Source organism: Mesoplodon mirus (assembly GCF_964341445.2).
Source record: "Mesoplodon mirus genome assembly, chromosome: 7".
NCBI lineage: Eukaryota > Metazoa > Chordata > Mammalia > Artiodactyla > Ziphiidae > Mesoplodon > Mesoplodon mirus.
Genome location: NC_138983.1, coordinates 69,730,109 through 69,754,194, shown reverse-complemented (window position 1 = coordinate 69,754,194; position 24,086 = coordinate 69,730,109). Strand labels below are relative to the sequence as shown.

General features: G+C 37.4%; 1 protein-coding gene across 4 annotated transcripts in view; it reads left to right on the top strand.

The window, feature by feature from the left end:
• PIK3C2A (phosphatidylinositol-4-phosphate 3-kinase catalytic subunit type 2 alpha) overlaps positions 1 to 24,086 on the top strand; it is a 168,262-nt gene that overhangs the window by 132,458 nt on the left and 11,718 nt on the right. For all 4 annotated transcript variants that reach the window (XM_082628636.1, XM_082628635.1, XM_082628637.1 and 1 more), the window contains exons 13-23: positions 517 to 684; positions 6,603 to 6,714; positions 7,081 to 7,226; positions 8,821 to 9,009; positions 9,471 to 9,564; positions 10,053 to 10,147; positions 10,505 to 10,685; positions 14,294 to 14,398; positions 18,434 to 18,526; positions 19,801 to 19,930; positions 22,656 to 22,792. In XM_082628636.1, the coding sequence (XP_082484762.1) occupies positions 517 to 684; positions 6,603 to 6,714; positions 7,081 to 7,226; positions 8,821 to 9,009; positions 9,471 to 9,564; positions 10,053 to 10,147; positions 10,505 to 10,685; positions 14,294 to 14,398; positions 18,434 to 18,526; positions 19,801 to 19,930; positions 22,656 to 22,792 (1,450 nt within the window). The remainder of the gene's footprint in view (positions 1 to 516; positions 685 to 6,602; positions 6,715 to 7,080; positions 7,227 to 8,820; positions 9,010 to 9,470; positions 9,565 to 10,052; positions 10,148 to 10,504; positions 10,686 to 14,293; positions 14,399 to 18,433; positions 18,527 to 19,800; positions 19,931 to 22,655; positions 22,793 to 24,086) is intronic.

The following is a 24,086-nucleotide window of genomic DNA, read 5'->3' as shown; positions in this document are numbered from 1 at the left end:
TAATACAAAAATGCATGTGAGGTGAAAAGTGTCACTTTATTTTCAACTCTTAACCATCTCATCACTCCTCAGAGTGACCACTGTTGGCCTTATGTGTCCTTTCAGATTTAAAAAAAACAAAAACAAAAACAAAACACTGGTAAACATATATGTCTGTCTGTGTATGATGTGCACACATAAATCTCGAATCAGAAATACTCAAACATTCATCTAGCTTTTCCTAAAGGAAATAAAAAAGATTATTATTTTGCCTAGAAATTGACATTGTCAGTCTTAAGTAAAAGCATTAACAAATTTTTGAAGAGAGAAATGTTATGTGTTTGAAATTTTAATGAAATTTATTTAAGATTTTTATAGTATTTGTTATCGAAGCTTACTGCTTAAGTAAAGGTTACTCAGGATTAAAGATTATTTGATGAGTCAAATAAAATACCTAAGATTGTCAGTCTCGTTAAAGCCTTAAACTTCATATTCAATCTAATTTGTTTTTTCTATTAATACATTTTCCCCCCATAGAATCATTTTTCCCATCCAGATATCACAATTGCCATTAGAATCACTTCTTCACCTTACTCTTTTTGGAATTTTAAATCAGAGCAGTGGAAGTTCCCCTGATTCTAATAAGCAGAGAAAGGGGCCAGAAGCTTTGGGCAAAGTTTCTTTACCTCTTTTTGACTTTAAACGGTAAGTGTTACTGAGTTGTAATGGTGAGTTACTGTGGACACACCTGCAGCATCAGAATTGGCTAGAGAGTGGAGTGGGGAACAATGACGTACGTGATGAGATAATGAGTTGCCTCATTTTTTCTGATGTGATTAAAGGAGGTCATTTCAGAGACACAGAGGAAACCAAAGTTGTACTGCTATAGTTTGAACATATCTATATGGGTATTCAAAGAATTGTTTGCCACTCACTATTCCAGAAGAAAAGCAGCAGCCATTTCATTCTTTAATTGTAATTTATGGAAAGCATTATGTTATGACATAATACTCGTGGTCTTACAAGTTCCTTTGATATATTTAAAAAACCCCACAAACTCCACTTTCCCTCTTCGCATCTCTTCCCCATCCTTCTCCAGTTTAAGGGAGTCTACAACTGCATATTATTCCTTTTACCTGACTGATCTACCCTACTGCTATGGACCCCTGGCCTTTAATCTTCAAAAGTCCCACATGTATGCAAAATTCATTGATCCTTAGGGTTAAAGGAATTCCTTTTGAGCTTTGTGTCTACTAATAGCCATTGGGATAATGTAGCTGGCCTTTCAGCTGACTATTTTGATTTATGTTTTAAGTAATAATATGTTCCATGAGACCATCAAGCGTTTTCCTAAATGAAAAAAAACTTAATTGAATAAGTTTGGAATGTTTGATATAGCACGTGATAACATTTTGGAGCATGATAATGGACATTAGCATATTAAAGTATCTCTAAAGTTCTGTAGTCAAGAAGCCTACTGTGTTTAATAATAATATTACTGTAATTACAAATACATAGCATTTACTGTATGCTGGGTATTAGTCTGAGTGCTGTATACATAGCCTTATATACCTCACAACAACCCTATGAAGGTAGGTATTATTATTATCCCTTTTTACAGAGGGGAGAATCAAAGTGCCTTGCCCTTGGGCACTTAGCTAGTAAGTGGCAGAAGTGCGATTTGAATATAGGCAGTTTGGCCCCAGGATCTATGTTCTTAACATTATCCTATATTACCATTCTCAGACTTATTTGATACCATGGTACTTTTTTTGTTCTAGAATACATCTTTTAAAACATTGTGTCCCACGGGACAGTTTTGGGGAAATGACTTAATAACTGATCTATTTAACCTACAATAAAACAATTAAAAAATAAGAGTTAAAAAATTCTGCTAATCTAGTTCTACTTCCTTTTTCCTCTTAAATGACAAACACAGTTTGAATTTCCAGTAATCATTTTAAAAATCATGTGGTGTTTGAAACACTGACTTCATAAGTTTTGTTTTTGAAATATTCTTTTCTTGTGTACTTAAATACAGCATTTATTCACACATTTTTCTTTTCTTATAGTCACTCCCCCTATATGTGAGGAGGCAGTTTAAGATTTTTTTATTCTATAACTTTTGTTGGGCTCAAATTTTATTTGACACCTGACATAATTCTGAACTGCCAAAGGCTAGATAAAAGCAGTTGAAGAAATTGCTATTAGGACTTCCCTGGTGGCGCAATGGTTAAGAATCCACCTGCCAATGCAGGGGACCTGGGTTCGAGCCCTAGTCCAGGAAGATCCCACATGCCACAGAGCAGCTAAGCCCATGCGTCACAACTACTGAGCCTGCGCTCTAGAGCCCACAAGCCACAACTGCTGAGCCCACATGCCACAACTACTGAAACCCGTGCGCCTAGAGCCCGTGTTTCACAAGAGAAGCCACTGCAGTGAGAAGTCCACGCACCGCAACGAAGAGTAGCCCCTGCTCGCCACAACTAGAGAAAGCCCGCACACTGCAACCAAGACCCAACACAGCCAAAAAATTAAAAAATTTAAAAAAAAGGGCTTCCCTGGTGGCGCAGTGGTTGAGAGTCCGCCTGCCGATGCAGGGGACATGGGTTCGTGCCCCGTTCTGGGAAGATCCCACATGCCGCGGAGTGGCTGGGCCCGTGGGCCATGGCCGCTGAGCCTGCGCGTCCGGAGCCTGTGCTCCACAACGGGAGAGGCCACAACAGTGAGAGGCCCACATACCGCAAAAAAAAAAAAAAAAAAAAATTAAAAAAAAAGAAATTGCTATTAATGATGTATATTTAGAACCCTTTGCTAAATATAATCCATGACTACTCTAAAACAGAATATTGGCCACATAAAGGAGGAGAATTGTGTTCTCAATTGTCTTCCCCCCCCATAAATTTATTTATTTATTTATTTATGGCTGCATTGGGTCTTCGTTGCTGTGCGTAGGCTTTCTCTAGTTGTGATGAGTGGGAGCTGCTCTTCGTTACGGTGCACGGGCTTCTCATTGCGGTGGCTTCTCTTGTTGTGGAGCACGGGCTCTAGGAGCGTGGGCTTCAGTATTTGTGGCACTCGGGCTCAGTAGTTGTGGCTTGTGGGCTCTAGAGCACAGGCTCAGAAGTTGTGGCACACGAGCTTAGTTGCTCCGTGGCATGTGGGATCTTCCCAGACCAGGGGTCGAACCTGTGTCCCCTGCGTTGGCAGGTGGATTCTTAACCAGGGCTCCACCAGGGAAGTCCTCAATTGTCTTTGATAAATTAGTGTCAGAGAATAGTTATGTGAGAAAATTAAATGTAATTACATTATCATTAATTTTTATAAATGAGTCAGTTTTGAAAACCTTCGTGCTCTTGAAAGCACCAGGAGTCTTTACTTCATTTGAGAAGTACTATCATTTTTTGCCACTTTTTTTGACAATTAATTTTTTTGTTGGATGAATGACATTCTTTCAAAATTCCAAAGAGTAAGGGGAAGGGCAGTTGACTTTTTTTTTTATGCGGTACGCTGGCCTCCCACCGCCGCGGCCCCTCCCGCCGCAGAGCACAGGCTCCAGACGCACAGGCCCAGCGGCCACGGCCCACGAGACCAGCCGCTCCGCGGCACGCAGGATCCTCCCAGACAGGGGCACGAACCCGCACCCCCCTGCATCGGCAGGCGGACTCCCAACCACTGTGCCACCAGGGAAGCCCCGACTTTTGTTAGACAATTAAATAGTTGCATCCAGCACTCTACTGTTTAAAACAGTGAGCTGATGCCATTAATCTTGAGACTTTGCCGAGTAGTGTAGTCAATCTAGGTAATGTTAGGATTTAACATTCAAAAAATGCTCAGAAATTAAGAGGGAAGATGATTTTATATTAATACATATAGAGAAAGTGTTAATGATTTATTTAGTCTGTTAACGTACTGTAGTATAGTGATCAGAGATCCTGGTCTTGAAATTCTTTTAAAATTAATTTATGTTTAAGGTATAACCTGCCTACAGCCTGATGAAGTTACTATCATGAAAGCCAAATGATTTATAGGCATTTCAGTCAACCTCAATGATAAATGAGTTCTTAACTCATTTTTAAATAAACTGAATCAAGCATTTAAGCTGCTGTTCCTTTATAGTTGTGTCTCAGGATTACCAAACAATTGATGTGAGAAAGTTTTTTACAGAAAAATTCCAGCTAATAGATGCAGAAGGAATGACAGAATATCACAGTTTTGCAGCCCCTCCTGAAATAGTAGATTTAGTCCAGGAAATCTCAGTCTTGGCACTGTTGACATTTTGGGCCAGGTAATTCTTTGCTGTGGGAGACTGTCTTGTACCCTGTGGGATGTTTGGCAGCATCCTTGGCTTCTGCCCACTAAATGCCAGTCGTACCCCCTAGTTGCCAACAAAAAAGTCTCCAGACATTGCCAAATATCCACTGGGGTCAAAAGCATTCTTGGTTGACATTGATTTAAGCAGTGATTTATTAATGCTTGTTTAAAACCATTGTGATTAAGTTTTCTGGAACTTATAATGGATGATTTAGACTGATAGCACTTGAACAAACCAATTATCTTCACATCACAGAAGGAGAGATATACCAATGTGTGCTTCTTTATTTGATGCATCAGGAACTAGTGGTATACAATACCACCTACAAAGTATTAAGTATTCTTGTCACATAACTAACCCTGAATCAGATCAAACCTTTAGGTCTATTACAGAAAATATAGGAGATAAAGGACATGCTAAATGATACCAGAGGAATGCACTCAGTAAAATCCAGGATGTAGAAAATTCTCAGAACAGAAGACCTGGATTCTTCAACAAATAATGGGGGATAAAAAAGAAGAATGTATGGATTAAAACAAGAGTTGGCAAACTTTCTGTTAAGAGGACCAGATAGAAGTAGTTGAGGCTTTGTAGGTCAAGTAGTCTCTGTCACAGATGTAAAAGCAAAGGCAAAAGCAGTGATAGATAGGCAATATGTAAATGAATGAGTGTGGCTTTATTTTAATAAAAGTTTATTTACAAAACAAGGTGACAGTCTGGAGTTTGTTGACCCTTGATTTAAAAGATACTTTAAAAGACATACCAACCAATGCACATGTTGGATCTTGCTTGTATCCTTATTCAAACAAACCAACTGTTAAAAAAAATTTTTTTAGAGACAATCAGAGCAATCTGAGTGCTGACTAGATAGCTAATAACTTTGAGTAATTATTTTAAATTATTTTGTTGTAATTATGTTTAAATATTTATTTGGCTGCGCCGGGTCTTAGTTGCGGCACGCAGTATCTTTTGGTTGCGGCATGCAGGATCTTTAGTTGCAGCATGCGAACTCTTAGTTGCAGCATGTGGGATCTAGTTCCCTAACCAGGGATTGAACCCGGGCCCCCTGCATTGGGAGTGCGGAGTCTTAGCCACTGGGCCACCAGGGAAGTTCCTGTTGCAATTATGTTTAAATTAAAGTGTTTATCATTTAGAGATACATAAAAGTATTTGCAGATAAAATAATATCAGAATTTGCCTTCAAAAAATCTAGTTGAGGGTGAGGGTGGTTCTAAAATAGAATATATGTGTCAAAGATTTTTTTTTTTTTTTTTGGCCGCCTCGCGCAGCTTGCAGGATCTCAGTTCCCCGAAATTGAACCCAGACCCCTGCAGTGGAAGCGTGGAGTCCTAACCACTGGACTGCCAGGGAATTCCTGTGCCAAAGATTCAAAGGCTGTTAACCTGCTAGAGAAAACATTAAGACTGGAGTCTAGTTTTGGAAAGGATATTTACTGTTTGAATAAAATGAGCAAAGGTTGATGAAGTTTATAGTTTCCTGCTTTTATGTCTCATGTTATTTTTCAGAAATTTCTTCTGTGTAAAGATATATCAGTATCTTTATTGGTAAATGTTTTTAATTTCAGTAGACAATAAATTGGTAGTCTAGGACAAGGGTCAGCATACTCCGGACCACTGCCTGTTTTTTGTAAGTACAGTTTTGTTAGAACACAGCACACATTTTTTGAAATGTATTGTTCATGGCTGCTTTGGCACTATACTAGCAGAGTTGAGTCTGACAGAGATTGTATAGCCAGAAAGCCCCAAATATTTGCTGTCTGGCCGTTTACAGAAAAATTTGCTGACCCCTGGTCACAAACAGATGAAACTTCTCATCTCAAATGACTAGTGCTTTGACACAAAGTAGATACTGGTTTTCTTGGCATGTGTTTTTGTTCTTATGGTAAAAGTCAGGGAGCAGTTATGAAATCCAAACCTCCATCTTGAGATGTGTTGCTCTGTAGATGATCTTCAAAGACTATCCTTCACCTTTCTATTTATAGAAGTTGTTTTGGGGACAGGTGACTCTGAGACTTTACCCATCTTGTCTTCTATCCTGAGCCCCGATTCTCCCAAGATAATGTTGCTTCATCTTCCCTCGTTTTGTTCTAACTCCCATACTTCAGTACCTAAATACTGAAGTGAAAGTACACTATGGAGAGTGACTCCTTCTGATATGTTCTTTTTATATAGAGGATGCTTAATAAATATTTGATTATTAACATTTCAAATTCATTACCATGTGTTGTGAGTTTTGAAGTAATTTTAAAAATGAAATCCACAGTATTCTTCTGTTTACATTCATGAAGGTTTTTAACATGTGGAACTAAACTTCTGTATCTTTGGACTTCATCACATACAAATCCTGTTCCTGGAACAGTCCCCAAAAAAGGATATGTGATGGAAAGAATAGTGTTACAGGTAATACTTCCTGACACGTGGAAAGGTTCAAATTTGAATTCTTTATGAAAAATGTATGTGTACCATGATCTGGGTTGTTACTAAAGAAGCCTAATTGATCTTGTTTCGATCTTAAGATCTATATTTAATTTAAATGTCAATAAACCATTTCCTATTTCTGAGAAACAGTAAAAGATGCACTTATACCAATCCCAAGTAGTACATGTGCTATTGAGAATTACCAGTAATGGTAATCACTAGGACAGAAGCATTAATTTAATATTTGGTATTATCACCCTGATGGCTAAGAAAAATCAAAAACAAGTTAATGTAGCAAATATGTGGACTTTTCAGCTATAATTTAATCAACTTCTGTTAATTTTTAAGGTTGATTTTCCTTCTCCTACATTTGATATCATTTATACCACTCCTCAAGTTGACAGAAGCATTATACAGCAACACAACTTAGAAACACTGGAGAATGATGTAAAAGGGAAACTTCTTGATATTCTTCACAGAGACTCATCACTTGGGTATACTCCTTTGATTCTGTTTTGCCTCGGTATCTCTTACAATGTAAAGTTCAAGTTAATGGTTTATTAAATGCCCTAATTTAGTGCATGATTTAGCAATGTTCCTGATGTGGAAAGTTTTTTTTTTCTGTTTTTAATTGTATAAAAAGACTATATGACTACATAAAATTTAGAAATTTGTACAGGTCAATTTTTTTACATAATCAAAAGGCAAACAATAGATTGGAAACTATAATCTATATCCTTAATATATGAAGGACCTTTTCATATAAGTAGAAAAACGGACAACACAGTGGTAGACAAGAATATGAATAGGTGATTCTTTGGAAAAGAAATACAGTACCTTTTAAACATCTGAAAAAAGATGTTCAACCTCTCAATAATCAAGGAATTGTAAATTAATACAAGATATCATTTCACACATCAGATTGTTGAAAATTAAAATGTCTCATTATATAAGGTATTGATGGGATACAGAAAATGGGAATTATACTGTTTGCAGAACTCTAAAAGCTTTTGGAGAGCAATTTGGCAAAATCTATAAAGGTCACAGTGTCCATAGTCTGTGACCTAACAATTCCACTTCCAGTTAGTTATAGTGTATTTTAGAGAAAACCCTTTTATATTTGCTTGTGGAGACAAGAATATTCATTGCAGTGTTTATTTGGGTTATTGTAAAACTGATAGGGAATGTTCATTAATGGGTTAAATTACAGTACATTTATCCAACAGTACTATGTAACTATTAAGAATGAAGTTATAGCTATATGTACTAATATGTAAGATATTAAATGAAGAAAATAAGTAGCAGGATAGTGTGTATAGTGTGTTACCATTAACATATAGGAAAAAAAGAGAATCTACATACACCTTTGTGTATGCTTCTATATGAATAGACTACCTCTGGAAGAATATACGAGGTTAGGCAGTTGCCACTGGGAGGGGAATTGGAAGGAGAAACTTAATTGTGTACCTTTTTGCAATACTTGATTTTTTTTTTAGTATTCCATGTGAAATAAATACATTTCAATTCAGTGCATGGATTATATGCACAAGGGTAGATAGATGAGTAGTGAAATAGTGAAATATTTCATTCACATAAACATCTGTCATTAACAGTAAATTAGAATTTCCAAGACAAGTTCTTTTTATTTTGAATATTCCTCAAATGAACTGTATATTCATTTTCTAAAATTTTGTAATAGCATTTGTTTTTGGCATGGCATTTGATTTTACTTTTATAAAATGATGAAATCCTTGCTGTCTCTTAGGGTAGGTTCTGCATATCCAACTCTGATTTCCAGTGCCTGGCATCTGGTTAGAGCTCAATAAGTTTTATTGTGCTGAATTATCCTTCTTTTTCTTAACTAAGATTCTTTTATCAAGGCAGAATGATTTCTTTCCATCCCCCAAATTAGGGTAAATTAGTGGTGTTTGCTGTACATTGCGTTTTTCTATTCCAAATTAGTATTAATGATTCTACCAAGAAGTGGCTGTCCTAAAAGGAATAAATTTCTTCTTTGTATTTTTAATCGAGATTATAACTGTCATTACGATATCACTGAGAAGTGATTTAATTCTGTTACATATTCAGACTTTCTAAAGAAGATAAAGCCTTTCTGTGGGAGAAACGTTATTATTGCCTCAAACACCCAAATTGTCTTCCTAAAGTACTAGCGAGTGCCCCAAACTGGAAATGGGTTAATCTTGCCAAAACTTACTCATTGCTTCGGCAGTGGCCTCCATTGCACCCACTGACTGCGTTGGAGCTTCTTGATTCAAAGTAAGTTAACTGTGGCTGAATTTATTTGCTCTGTTTTATTGTTTTTCCAGTAAGATATTATGTTGCAGGATTAGTTCCCTTTGTTTTAACATGAAAGCAGTTCGATTCAATATAAATGTGTAAATGCATATTTCTATAAACACATCTTTTGTGTTGAGGTTATTAAAAAGGGATATCATACTTAAAACTAATCTAGAGAGGTTGTAAATTTTGAATACTTTGTTATATTTTTTATGATGTAGGCCAGAATTAATTTTCATAAGGTTTCTAAACAGTCACGAAATTGGATTTGTGTATAGGACAATAAGATTTTCTTCCTAGAAAAAAAGAAGAAACACATTGCTTTTGAATAGCTATTTGAGTATTCTTTGTCAGGAATAGATTGAGATTGTGTTTTCAGGAAAAACAGCTTCATTAGAAAGGAATCGCTGTCAAATCTTGATTTTGTGGTATGCTTCTAGATTTGCTGATCAGGAAGTGAGGTCCCTAGCTGTGACCTGGATTGAGGCTATTAGTGATGATGAGCTAACAGATCTTCTTCCACAGTTTGTGCAGGTGAGTTTTTTACAAGGTTACCTACCCTCCTTACCCTCTCCCCAGTTTGTATGAGTAGGGACTTTGCTAAGGGATCCCCTTTCTGTTTTGATTAAAAGTACTTTTGTTGTGTGGGAATGTTGAGGTGTACTGCATTTGGATTTAGTGTGAATTTTCTTCCACTATTATCAGCTGCCCTACTTGAATACTAACTATATATATATGTACCTGGATTTTTAATTCTCGGGTTATAATTCTCAGAACAAACCAGACTTGAACTTTTCTTTGATTTTTTTTTTAATTGGCCTTTTAAACATAGCTAATGAATGTTATTCCCAGGTCTATACTTTTCTGCTTGATTTCATTAATTTCACCTAAGTTAATTCATCTGTTTCATTTTTATCAGTATCATGTTTCCTTGATTTATATAGTTTATCTTTTGATAATTTTATCCTAACAACGTAGTATGGGTTTGACCACTAGTGATTCTTATTTTTCTTTGCATGTAGGCTTTGAAATATGAAATTTACTTGAACAGTTCATTAGTGCGCTTCCTTCTGTCCAGGGCATTGGGAAATATACAGATAGCACACAATTTATATTGGTAAGATTTAAATTTTCTTAAGTACTTTATTTCTGTCTCTGTTATTTACACAGATGACACTCAAAGTCTAAACTGTATGCTCGGACTATTTGCTGTTGATACCAGCTGTTTCACTGAAGTCATTATTATAAAGAAGCTAAATTTTTATATCTTTAGAAATAAAACCAGAAAATAACAAAACCCTCTATTGCAAAATTATTTGGCATGTTAGAGCTCTATAATAATGACTGAGTTTTTACGTGCTTATATAGCTTAAAATTAATTCCTGGATACCAAAAATTAAACTTGTTAAATTGATTTTGAGACACATTAATCTATTTCTCAGAAGTGGCTGATATAAATATTTTGCTGTATTAGGCTCCTCAAGGATGCCCTGCATGATGCACAGTTTGGTGCCCGATATGAACATGTTTTGGGTGCTCTCCTCTCAGTAGGAGGAAAAGGACTCAGAGAAGAACTGCTGAAGCAGGCAAAACTTGTACAGCTTTTAGGAGGAGTAGCAGAAAAAGTAAGGCAGGCTAGTGGATCAGCCAGACAGGTATGTACCCATAGAGAGAACATAAATATTTAGATGGTAAAGGATCTTTACATCTGACAAGTTGTTACTCTTTTTTTTTTTTTTTAATATTTATTTATTTATTTGGCTGGTTGGTTGTGCCAGGTCTTAGTTGTGGCTTGTGGGCTCCTTAGTTGCGGCACGTGGGCTCCTTAGTTATGGCAAGCTGGCTTCTTAGTTGCAGCTCACCAGCTCCTTAGTTGCGGCACATGGGCTCCTTAGTTGCGGTATGTGAACTTTTAGTTGCGGCATGGGTGTGGGATCTAGTTCCCTGAGCAGGGATCGAACCCAGGCCCCCTGCGTTGGGAGCCTGGAGTCTTAACCACTGTGCGCCACCAGGGAAGTCCCGGTTGTAATTCTTTTTCAATAGACATCCAGTAGAACTCTAACACACTTATGCTGTTTTGGGCAGATTGAATTCAAAAGTTGCTTAAAACCTGTCAGAAAAGATTTTATGTCCTAACTCAGTTCCCTTTCATTTCCATGCTTATTAATTCCTTTCTGATCAAAATTGTTCTCTTGAGTTTCTTTTTCATTATTTTGCTTTTTAACATTTTTGTAATTGTAAAGGTAATAGAAGTATGAATTGATGCTAATGTTTAAGAAGTCCAAATGAATAAGTTTATGGATTAAAAAATTAGGACTTTTCCAGTTTCATTTTCTCCCTGTAGGTATCTTGTTCACAGTTTGTTTTATGTCCTGCTTGGTCATTTTATATGACTTTACACATAAACACACGTATATATACAAATGTTTGTAGTTAAAAATTTTTTATAGAAATGTATGTTATTTTTTAACTAGACTTCATTATTTTAACCACTTTAAGGTGTATAGTCCATTGGCTTTTATTGATAGTACATTCACAGTGTTGTGCAACCACCATCACTGTCTAATTCCAGAACATTTTCATCACAACAGAAAGCAAGCCTGCACCCACTAACCCTTTACTTCTTATTCCCCTCTCCTCCCAGGACCTGGTGAGAACTAATCTGCTTTCTATCTCTATGGACTTACCTATTCTGGACATTTCATGTAAATGGAATCATGCAACATGTGGCCTTTTGTGTCTGATTTCTTTCACTTAACCTAATACTTTCAAGGGTCATCCATATTCTAGCATGTGTATTTATGGCTGAACAATGTCCCATTGTATAGATAATACCACATTTTGTTTATCCATTCATCAGTTGATGGACATTGGGCTTGTTTCTATTATTTGACCATTATGAATAGTGCTGCTATAAATATTTGTGTATAAGTTTTTGTTTGAACATCTGTTTTCACTTTACCTAGGAGTAGAATTAGTGTATCATATAGTAATTCTTTGTTTTTTGAAACTATTACCCAAAGTAGCTGCACCATTTTATAATTCCAGTATAATACTTGTAATGTATGAGGATTCCAGTTTCTCTATATTGCCACCAAAATTTGTTATTTTCCATTTTTTTTAAACTATAGTCATCCTAGTGGATGTGAAGTGGTATCTCATGGTGGTTTTGATTTGCATTTCCCTAATGACTAATGATTTGGGGCACATTTTCATGTGTTTTTTGGCCATTTGTATATCTTCTTTGGAGAAATTTCTAAGTCCTTTTTAATTGGTTTGTCTTTTTGTTGTTGAATTGTTAGAGTTCTTTATGTATTCTAGATACTAGACCCCTATCAGATGTACTGTTTGCAAATATTTTCTCCATTTCTGTGTATCATCTTTCTGTTTGCTTCATAATGTCCTTTGATGCACAGAAATTTTACATTTTATGGTCTAACTTATTTTTTTGTTGTTGTTGCTTGTGCTTTTACTAGCGTATCCAAGAATTTGTTGTCAAATCGAAGGTCACAATGAGGTACACCTATGTTTTCTTCTAGGAGTTTTTTGTTGTTTTTTTGTTTTGTTTTGTTTTGCGGTATGCGGGCCTCTCACCCTTGTGGCCTCTCCCGTTGTGGAGCACAGGTTCCGGACGCGCAGGCTCAGCTGCCATGGCTCTCTGGGCCCAGCCGCTCCACGGCATGTGGGATCTTCCTGGACTGGGGCACGAACCCGTGTCCCCTGCATCGGCAGGTGGACTCTCAACCACTGCGCCACCAGGGAAGCCCTCTTCTAGGAGTTTTATAGGTTCACTCTTAAAAAGTCTTTGATCCATTTTGAGTTTTTTTTTTTTTTAATATTCTATGAGCTAAGGGTCCAACTTCATTCTTTTACATGTGGTTATCCAGTTGTTGCTGCACCATTTGCTGAAGAGACTATTCTTTCCTATTGAATGATCTTGGCACCCTAGTTGAAAATCAGTTGACCATAGTTACATGGGTTTATTTCTGGACTCTGAATTCTATTCCATTGATCTGTATGTCCCTCCTTATGCTATACTGCTTTCATTACTATAGCTTTGTAGTAGGTTTTGAAATCAGGAATTTGAGTCCTCCAACTTTTACTTTTTCAAGATTGTTTTGGCTGTTTGGAAGTCCCTTACAATTCTATGTGAATTTTAGTATCAGCCTGCCCATTTCTGCAATAAAGGCAGTTGGAGTTTTGATAAAGATTGTGTTGAATCTGTAGATCGATTTGGGAAATGTTGCAGTCTTAATAATATTAAGTCTTACAGTTCATGAACATGGGATATCTTTCCATTTATTTAGATCTTTAATTTCTTTCAGCAATGATTTTTTTTTGTAAATTGCTTTTTTTTTTTTTTACTTTATGTTGGAGAATTCATGTAAGTACATATAGTTACACTTCATGTTTCTTAATGAGTACATGGTATTACAAGGTATCTTAGCATAAATTATGAACTATTACCTCTATGTAGGTTGTTTATACATTTTTCTTTTCCCAAACAGTTCTGTGATGAATTTTAATATATAAGTGTTTGCCCCTTTGCTAGTATTTCTTTTTTTTTAAACATCTTTATCGGAGTATAATTGCTTTACATTGTTGTGTTAGTTTCTGCTGTATAACAAAGTGAATCAGCTATACATATATATATATATATATCCCCGTATCCCCTCCCTCTTGTGTCTCCCTCCCACCGTCCCTATCCCACCCCTCTAGGTGGTCACAAAGCACCGAGCTGATCTACCTGTGCTATGCGGCTGCTTCCCACTAGTGCTAGTATTTCTTCGTAGGATATTCCTACAGATGAAATAATTGAATCAAGAGCTATGTATATTTTTAGTTATAATAATTTTATATTAGATTGCAATAACAAAACAAAACTTACCTGTATACACCTCCCTCCCCACCAGTAGATTATGAAAGTATCTGTTTCCCACCTTGTTGCCAGCACTGGATGTTATCTTAAATTTTTTGTCTGTTAGATAAAAATTGGCGTCTCGTTATTGCTTAATTTCTATTTGTTAGTGAGTATTAACTAATATGTTAAATATGACCATGACCATATGTAATTCCCCCCTATGTTTATAGCCTTTGCTATAATTTTTATTTTTATAGTAAAAATTAACTCTCTTTAGCAACAACTTTTTTAACCATTTGACAATTGGGCATTTAAAAAATTGGGTCCATATCATATTTTTGTTGTCTTATAAATAGGTCTTCATTTTCATTATGTACTTACAGTATCGGTTTCTTTTCATAGGTCGTCCTCCAAAGGAGTATGGAACGAGTACAGTCCTTTTTTCTAAGAAATAAATGCCGTCTCCCTCTCAATCCAAGTCTTGTGGCAAAAGAATTAAATATTAAGGTGAAATACAATGCTTATAAATTCATATTACATTTTCAAATAATGTGTAGGAAGAAGGCAGATGGGCAGGTATGCTTAAGGCAAATGCAGATAAAATCTGCATAGGTTGGTTATAAGTACTTATGGATGTATGTTTGTGTAAGATCCATATTTATCTCAGTATATTCTTATCTAATCACCATTCCTGAAAGAAAAAACAGTGTACTATTATTTACTGCCTTGAAATAAATTATCTTTTGCTATGGTGTAATAGCTGCATGTGTTGTAATTCCAGTGGTAAAAGTACCCAGTCACAGGTAGGCAGTTTTTTTCCTCTCTTGTGAATGGCCAGGTGGAGTCTTCCAAGGTTTATAACACTTCTTAGAGTCATCAAAAAGTAGTTGTAATCATCAGAATTGAGTAACTATATTTTTAATTGGGCTAATAGTAATACAAATAGTGGATTTTTCTCTAACATGAGTTCAGCAAAAGCAGCCAATTAATTCATCCATTAGTGTCTGTGATTTTGAAAGTCTAGGTTACAACTATCCATAAAGGAGTCTCACATGTAATTTTTTTAAGTTGACATACGGCTATTCTTCATTGAAATACTGGGTTGGCCAAAAAGTTCATTTGGTCTTCTTCCGTACGATGGCTCTAGTAGCGCTTAGTTGTCTTTAACTTCATGTGAAACAATTTTGTTAGATTGTATTGTGACAGCTGTCATATCAGTGAGCATTTAAAAAAAACATCAAAATTGGTGAAGTTTTGTGTAGCCATTTTAATATTGAAGATGGAAGAAAAAAAGCAACATTTTCGGCATATTATGCTTTATTATTTCAAGAAAGGTAAAAACACAACTGAAATGCAAAAAGATTTATATGGTGTATGGAGAAGGTGCTGTGACTGATAGAATGTGTCAAAAGTGGTTTGCAAAGTTTCATGCTAGAGATTCTCGCTGGACGATGCTTCATGGTCGGGTAGACCAGTTGAAGTCGATAGCGATCAAATCAAGACATTAATTGAGAACAATCAACGTTATACCACGTGGGATATAGCCGACATACTCAAAATATCCAAATCAAGCGTTGAAAATCATTTGCACCAGCCTGGTTATGTTCATCGCTTTGATGTTTGGATTCCACCTAAGTTAAGCGAAAAAAATCTTTTTTTTAATAGATGCATTTATTTATTTACTTATTTTTGGCTGCATTGGGTCTTCGTTGCTGCACGTGGGCTTTCTCTAGTTGTGGCGAGCAGGGGCTGCTCTTCATTGTGGTGTGCAGGCTTCTCGTTGCAGTGGCTTCTCTTGTTGCGGAGCACGGGCTCTAGGCACGCGGGCTTCAGTAGTTGTGGCACACGGGCTCAGTAGTTGTGTCTTGTGGGCTCTAGAGCACAGGCTCAGTAGTTGTGGCGCACGGGCTTAGTTGCTCCGCAGCATGTGGGATCTTCCTGGACCAGGGTTCGAACCTGTGTTCCCTGCATTGGCAGGCAGATTCTTAACCACTGTGCCACCAGGGAAGTCCGAAAAAAATCCCTGACTGTATTTCCGCATGCAATTCTCTGCTTAAACGTAATGAAAATGTTCCATTTTTTTTTCTAACAAAAAAATCATTTATAATCTCACCATGCACATAAAATGACTGGATACACTTTGGTTTATATGCTTTCAGGCTTTTTCTAGTTACATGAACTATGTTTTTATAAAAATAAGCCCTTACTATATGAACTATTTTAAAAATTTAATTTAATTAATTAATTAATTTTTATACAGTAGGTTCTTTTTTTTTTTTTTTTTTTTTGCGGTATGTGGGCCTCTCACTGTTGTGGCCTCTCCCGTTGCGGAGCACAGGCTCCGGATGCGCAGGCTCAACGGCCATGGCTCACGGGCCCAGCCGCTCCGCGGCATGTGGGATCCTCCCAGACCGGGGCACGAACCCGCGTTCCCTGCATCGGCAGGCGGACTCTCAACCACTGCGCCACCAGGGAAGCCCAGTAGGTTCTTATTAGTTATCTGTTTTATACATATTAGTGTATATATGTCAATCCCCATTTCCCAATTTGTTTTTTTAAAACAAATTGTGACAGGAGATGAAAAGTGGATACTGTACAATAATGTGGAATGGAAGAGATTGTGGGGTAAGCAAAATGAACCACCAGAAACCACACCAAGGGCCAGTCTTCATCCAAAGAAGGTGATGTTGTATATATGGTGGGATTGGAAGGGAGTCCTCTATTATGAGCTCCTTCTGGAAAACCAAATGATTAATTCCAACAGGTACTACTCCCAATTAGACCAGCTGAAAGTGGTACTCGATGAAAAGCATCCGGAATTAGTCAACAGAAAATGCATAATCTTCCATCAGGATTATGCAAGACCACATGTTTCTTTGATGACCAGGCAAAAACTGTTACAGCTTGGCTGGGAAGTTCTGATTCATCCGCCTTATTCACCAGACATTGCACCTTCGGATTTCCATTTATTTCAGTCTTTACAAAATTCTCTGAGTGGAAGAAATTTAAATTCCCTGGAAGACTGTAAAAGGCACCTGGGGGCTTCCCTGGTGGCACAGTGGTTTAGAATCCGCCTGCCAATACAGGGGACACAGGTTCGAGCCCTGGTCTGGGAAGATCCCACATGCCACGGAGCAACTAAGCCCATGTGCTACAACTACTGAGCCTGTGCTCTAGAGCCCGCAATCCACAACTACTGAGCCTGAGTGCCACAGCTACTGAAGCCGGTGCCTAGAGCCTGTGCTCTGCAACAAGAGAAGCCACCGCAGTGAGAAGCCCGTGCACTGCAACGAAGAGTAGCCCTCACTCACCACAAGTAGAGAAAGCCTGCGCACAGCAACGAAGACCCAACGCAGCCAAAGATAAAATAAATAAAATAAATAAATTTATATTAAGAAATATTGTATAAAAAAAGGCACCTGGAACAGTTCTTTGCTCAAGAAGATAAAAAGTTTTGGGAAGATGGAATTATATAGTTGCCTGAAAAATGGCAGAAGGTAGTGGAACAAAATGGTGAATGTGTTGATCAAAAAGTTCTTGGTGAAAATGAAAAATGTGTCTTTTATCTTTACTTAAAAACCAAAGAAGGGCTTCCCTGGTGGCGCAGTGGTTGAGAGTCTGCCTGCTAATGCAGGGGACACGGGTTCGAGCCCTGGTCTGGGAAGATCCCACATGCCGCGGAGCAGCTGGGCCTGTGAGCCACAACTACTGAGCCTGCGCATCTGGAGCCTGTGCTCCGCAACAAGAGAGGCCGCGATAGTGAGAGGCCCGCGCATCGCGATGAAGAGTGGCCCCCGCTTACCACAACTAGAGGGGGCCCTTGCACAGAAACGAAGACCCAGCACAGCCCAAAATAAATAAAGTAATTAAAAAAAAATTAAAGGATCAGCAAGTAGCTCATCCTCATTTAAAAACCGAAGGAACTTTTTGGCCAACTCAATATAAGAATGGGTGCTTGAGCTGTATAATTATGTCACTGGAGGTGGGGTGGGGGGGTTACATTTACCCCTTGGATTTTGTTTGCTGTTTCCTTTAAATTGCTCTCACTCTCTTAAATTAGTTTTTTAGCCAGTTTAATTTTAATATTAGACTTGATCTTTGCTAATGAAATTGTTCAATTTAGTGTCACTATTTGATCCCATGGCTAATTATTATACTAGTACCATGAATAGAAGTAGAGATCTCATTCCAAATCTTACTGATTTAGAGGAAAGATAAGCATATACAAAATTTTGTGCTTTGTTGAAGGATTATAACACTTTTGAAGTGTCATAATATTTCAAACTTTTAATGGTTTTTGTCTCAAGTTTTTAAGGTATTGCTTCTCTGCTTAGACAATGTGTTATGTTTAAGTTTCAAAAAGTATCTTTATATACCTCTTATCTGCCAGATAATCTAAGAAGCAGTTCACGTGCGTTATTTCATTTGCCCTAATTCAAAGGAAAAAGTGAAAGGAGAAATGCCTTGGACAAAAAAAAAAATTTTTTTTTAAGTTTTTATTTCAGTGTTATCATTCTAATGCTTAACATATTGTATTTGTAGTCATGTTCCTTCTTCAGTTCTAATGCCGTGCCCTTGAAAGTCACAATGGTGAATGCTGATCCAATGGGGGAAGAAATTAACGTCATGTTTAAGGTGAGCAGAGAAAGGTGATTTTGTTTTTTGGTAATTTAAAAATTCTTTTCTCAAATTCCTTTTTCAAAATTGCAACAGTAATTTTGTTTACTTAGAATTTAATTAAATTGAATAACTATGTGAAAAATTATTACTGAGATAAACTGTTCCCAAGTGGATTTGGTAATAAATGCAACTCTGGGCTAGAGCTGCCGTATGTGGCCTTGCTAGTTAAGTGTTAGCACATCATAGCTCTAGGTAATGCCTTTCACCTGGAGGTGAAATGGTATGCCCTAGAGACGTGCAGGGCAACATTGCAAAACTATGAGAGGGACACTCTTTTTGGAAACGTATAACTTACCTGTGGGAAGCAGCAGGAGTAGAGTACTTTAGAGTAATCTATTACCAGTCAAAGTTTTGTGTGTTGTGATCACAATTAGTATTATTTTTAAGAAAGAATGGAGAGTGTCAGTTAGTTCAGTGAGTTCATTTAGTGGAGGTTCATCAAGATAGCTTCTCTTGAACCACCTTTCATATGTATATAGCAAGTTCCCATATACTCACATCTGGTTTTAGATTCCATTTTATTGTGTTGATGTATTTGCCTTTTCCTAAAACAGTATCATCTGTTTGAATACAGTAATTTTATATGTTGTAATATTTGTTAAGGTAAATCACCTCTTTTTTTCCATAATTTTCTTGGCCAGTCTCAAAAATGTATTCATCATTATGTGTTTTAAACTTATTTTATCCAATTTAAAAAGAAAATGAAAACTTGATGTGATCCAGTTAGAATTCATTTGGGGAGAGCTAGCTTTTTTTTAAGTAAACTTTTAATTTGAGATCATTGTAGATTGAAGTTTGCAGTTCACTGTAGTTCATTTTAAGAAATTACACAGAAATCCTGTATACCCTTTACTCAGTTTCCCCCAATGGTAACATCTTGCAAAACTGTTCTACAGTATTGCAGTTAGGATGTTGACATTGATACAGTCAAGATATAAAATATTTCGATCAACACAAAGATCTTCCATATTGCCCTTTTAAAAAATTGAACATAATTCACATACCATAAAACCCAACCTTTTAAAGTGTACAGATCAGGAAACTGAGACATGAAGAGGTTAAGTAACTTTCTCTAGAATGCTGCAGAAGAATAAAAATGTGGTTCTGTTCATCTTATTCTTTACTCTTTTCACTATTCCCTCCTCCCCACACACCCCCCCTTTTATTGTATGTAATCTATTAAGTCTTTTGGAAATGTACAAGTTTCATTTTGTTTCCTTGATTTCAAGGTTGGTGAAGATCTTCGGCAAGATATGTTAGCTTTACAAATGATAAAGATTATGGACAAGATCTGGCTTAAAGAAGGGCTAGATCTGAGGATGGTAATTTTCAAATGTCTCTCAACTGGCAGAGATCGAGGTAAATATGTTAGCTATGTCTTATTTTTTTCCCTTGAATTTAGCTCAGAGTGTACCTGCTCTAAGGGTCCTGGTGCTGGTACACTATGATCTCAGCCTTATCACTTTCCTTTCGTAGGTAAGGATGTGCAGACTTTATCTTGTCAAAATGAAATCAAGTCAGGAACTTCCCTGGTGGTGCAGTGGTTAAGATTCCAGGCTTCCACTGCAGGGGGCATAGGATGCGTCCCTCATCAGGGAAGTTCCGCGTGCTGCGTGGTATGGCCAAAAAAAGGGAAATCAAATCAGTTTAAGAATTCTTGCTGATTTTATATAGTAACTCAATGAGTGGCCCTAATAAATGCTTGCATGACAATAAGTTTTATAAGATGGTAGTCACTTTATCAAGCAAGATTCCTCATTCATCAACAAGAGCCTACCATTTCACTGGATTAGTTTTTCTGTCACTATACTTATTTCATATAGTTGAACTCTTCTTTCTTCTTATGGAATCCTATGTAACTTTGTAGGCAGTCAACTCCCTCTTTTTTTATGTTGTTTCTAATGGTTGAGTGCTTACTTTGTGATTTGCCCTGTGCTAAAGCTTTTCACTCGTGTTATCTCACTGTGTCCTTACTTTTCAAAGGAAAAATCACATCCTCTGTGAAGTTTTTTTTGTTTTTTGTTTTTTTCTTTTTTCGGGTACGCGGGCCTCTCACTGCTGTGGCCTCTCCCGTCACGGAGCGCAGGCTCCAGACGTGCAGGCCCAGCGGCCACGACCCACGGGCCCAGCCGCTCCGCGGCATGTGGGATCCTCCCGGACCAGGGCACAAACCCGCGTCCCCTGCATCGGACTCCCAACCGCTGCGCCACCAGGGAAGCCCCTCTGTGAAGTTGAGTTTTTTTTTTTTTTTTTGCGGGCCTCTCACTGTTGTGGCCTCTCCCGTCGCGGAGCACAGGCTCCGGACGCGCAGACTCAGCGGCCATGGCTCACGGGCCCAGCCGCTCCGCGGCACGTGGGATCTTCCCGGACCGGGGCACGAACCTGTGTCCCCTGCATCGGCAGGCGGACTCCCAACCACTGCGCCACCAGGGAAGCCCCCTCTGTGAAGTTTTTAACAAGCACCTTAGTCTATAGTAATCCTCCCTTCTCCAGACTCAGCAGTTGTCTTTAATACTTACCAGACATTACGTCTTCTCTTCTGGATTGATTTTAAGTTCCCTCAGGGGATAGTAGTTCTTTGTATATTTATGAACATTTATCCACTGTTTTGTACACAGTAATTTCTACATGTGTATGTTTGATAATGAAATTAGAAATTTGTATGTATATTAAAAATTTGATTAAACATACTCATAGAATCAAGATGCAGGTATTCATTGAAAAAGGATGTCACTGTGAACTATAAACCAGATAATGTAACCAAAACAACATAAAGGATCCAAATGAGTTCGCTCTGCCATGTGTGACCAGTCTACTAGGATTACAGCCTGATCCTGCATGCTTTCTTTTGGGATGGCCTGGAGGACTTGGCCTTCTTGGTTATTTCCAGTCCTTTCTTCAAAGCAGGTCTCTGTGTCTGTATCTTTTATTTTGATAACAGTGTATCTCCTTGATTTGTTAAAATATATAAAACTAATTTTTAAAATATATAAAAAATATATGCACATAGTAAAATATCCATATAGCATGTAATAGAATAAATTGGAATGTAAATCTTAGTTTTCTCCCACACCTCCTAGGCAGCCTGCTCCCAAAATATAACTGCTTACATAGCTTTCTGAGACTATTTTTTTGTTCGTTTTTTAAAAAATTTTTTGGCCACACCACACGGCACACGGGATCTTTGTTCCCCAACCAGCGATCGAACCCGTGCCCCCTGCAGTGGAAATGCAGAGTCCTAACCACTGGACCACCAGGGAATTCCCTTTCTGAGACTATTTTGTATATATTCCAACATGCATAATACTTTCTTTTAAACAAAAGGTACAGTTCTCTATGTGGATTTTGTCTTTAAAAACATATTTTTGAGATTTTTCTACATAAGCACAGCATTTACATTTCAGTAAGGAAGACAAAACATGTACTTGAGACTCAAACATATCCCAAAGACAATCTTCATCTGTTCTTCCCTTTGAAAGGGCTTAATGTACTCTGAAATACTCTTATATTGCCCAAGTACATGACTACAGAAAGTTTTTTGTGCAAAATGGGACAGCATATATCTTGTAAGTAACTTTATTGATGAGGTCAGTATTATCTAGTTTGCAATTAAAATTGTTATTCTTTGTGTGTGTAGCACATGGATGTACAAAGTCTGAAATAGTCAAATTCAGTTTTATATCTTGGGTACTTTTTTTGTTTTTTTTTTTGCGGTATGCGGGCCTCTCACTGTTGTGGCCTCTCCCGTTGCGGAGCACAGGCTCCGGACGCGCAGGCTCAGCGACCATGGCTCACAGGCCTAGCCGCTCCACGGCATGTGGGATCTTCCCGGACCGGGGCACGAACCCGTGTCCCCTGCATCGGCAGGCAGACTCTCAACCACTGCGCCACCAGGGAAGCCCTACATCTTGGGTACTTATGAAAATAAAAAATAATTTTGATTTCTCACATTTTCTAGCATGGGCTGCCAGTGTTGATTTTTTTTTTAAATGATGATTGTTAGCTGGTATCTTATGTCAAACATCAAAAGCTATAAATTTGGGGGGGAGACATTTTCACATATCCTAATGTTTTGTTGTTAAAGGCATGGTGGAGCTAGTTCCTGCTTCAGATACCCTCAGGAAAATCCAAGTGGAATATGGTGTGACTGGATCCTTTAAAGATAAACCACTTGCAGAGTGGCTGAGGAAATACAATCCCTCTGAAGAGGAATATGAAAAGGTGATTAGCTAGCCTCTGTATTCTAAATTACTGTCAAAAATGTGTTACATAGGTCTTAAGTGCTTTCATTTTCCAGCTCTGGTGACTAGTTATTTAGTTTAAGTTGTGAAGACAGTATTTTTCTCAGTTTTAATGAGATCCTAGTTTATGTCAAGTCATTAATGTATCGTATTTACAGATAGATACGTACAAATGCTATCTGTTGACCTATGAAAGTAAAGTAGAGGAATTTTGTTCTTTGTTGGTCTTTTACACTATTTAAGAGCTCTCCCTTTTCTTAATTCTTTGTGGTTTGGGGAAAGAAACTAATATTTGTTTACAGTAATATTGGCTCTGTGATTCTGAATAAGTTATTTGACCCAAAATAATTGCCAAGTAACATACTTTGAATGGCTTTCATGCGCTTGGCTCTTCTGTGTGCTTTGCTAAGTAAGAGGAAATATAACATAGTGGAATCTCATTGCCTGGGTTTGAATCTTGGCTCTGCCACTTAACAATGATGTGATCTTGGGCAAATAATCTCTCTGTTTTTGTTTCTCTCATACATAAAATAGCAGTAATAATAGTATTTACATCATTGTTTTGTTGTGGCATTTTAAATGAGTTTAATATGTACATACCCACACACATATACTCTGGTGTGTGTGTAGAGAGAGACTAGTGCAATGCCTGGTTTTGTGATAAGTGCTGTGTAAACATATGCTGTTATCGTCACCATCATCATCACCACTAAAGATTTCTAGGGGGTTATGGAATAAAATTAATCACATGGACCTGTAGAGCCATATGACTGTTCCGTTCAGAAATGTAGTATCTTGAGAATAAACTAGATGCATGTGCTTTAGTATTTGCTTTACAAATAGTCATTGTATGCAACTAGTATCCTTCTTTGTGATATTATATTATTAATTTAATCCCCAGGACAGGCAGGACTAAAGTGAAAGAAGGTCTTCCAGCTTTGAGAAACTTGCAGATGACACATAAGGAGTCACTAAATGGAAAACAAGACACATTCATTATATTATTGGATGTTTAAAGATATAAGCTTACTTTCTTTACACATGCCATTCCTACAAGCCAAAAAAGGGGAAAAATATTTCTTTATTTAGATTAATCTTTGTCCCAATGTTCCACTTGTGGTAAGCAGCAGAGCCTGTGAAGAGCAGGGTTCCACAAACATGATGCTTAAAAGACGTTCAAAGGCAGAGTGTACCCTAAGTAGGGACTGACAGGATCTCTACCTGTTTGTTGAAAGGCAAAAGCTAGAGAGAAGGGGCAATAACCACCTTTAGAA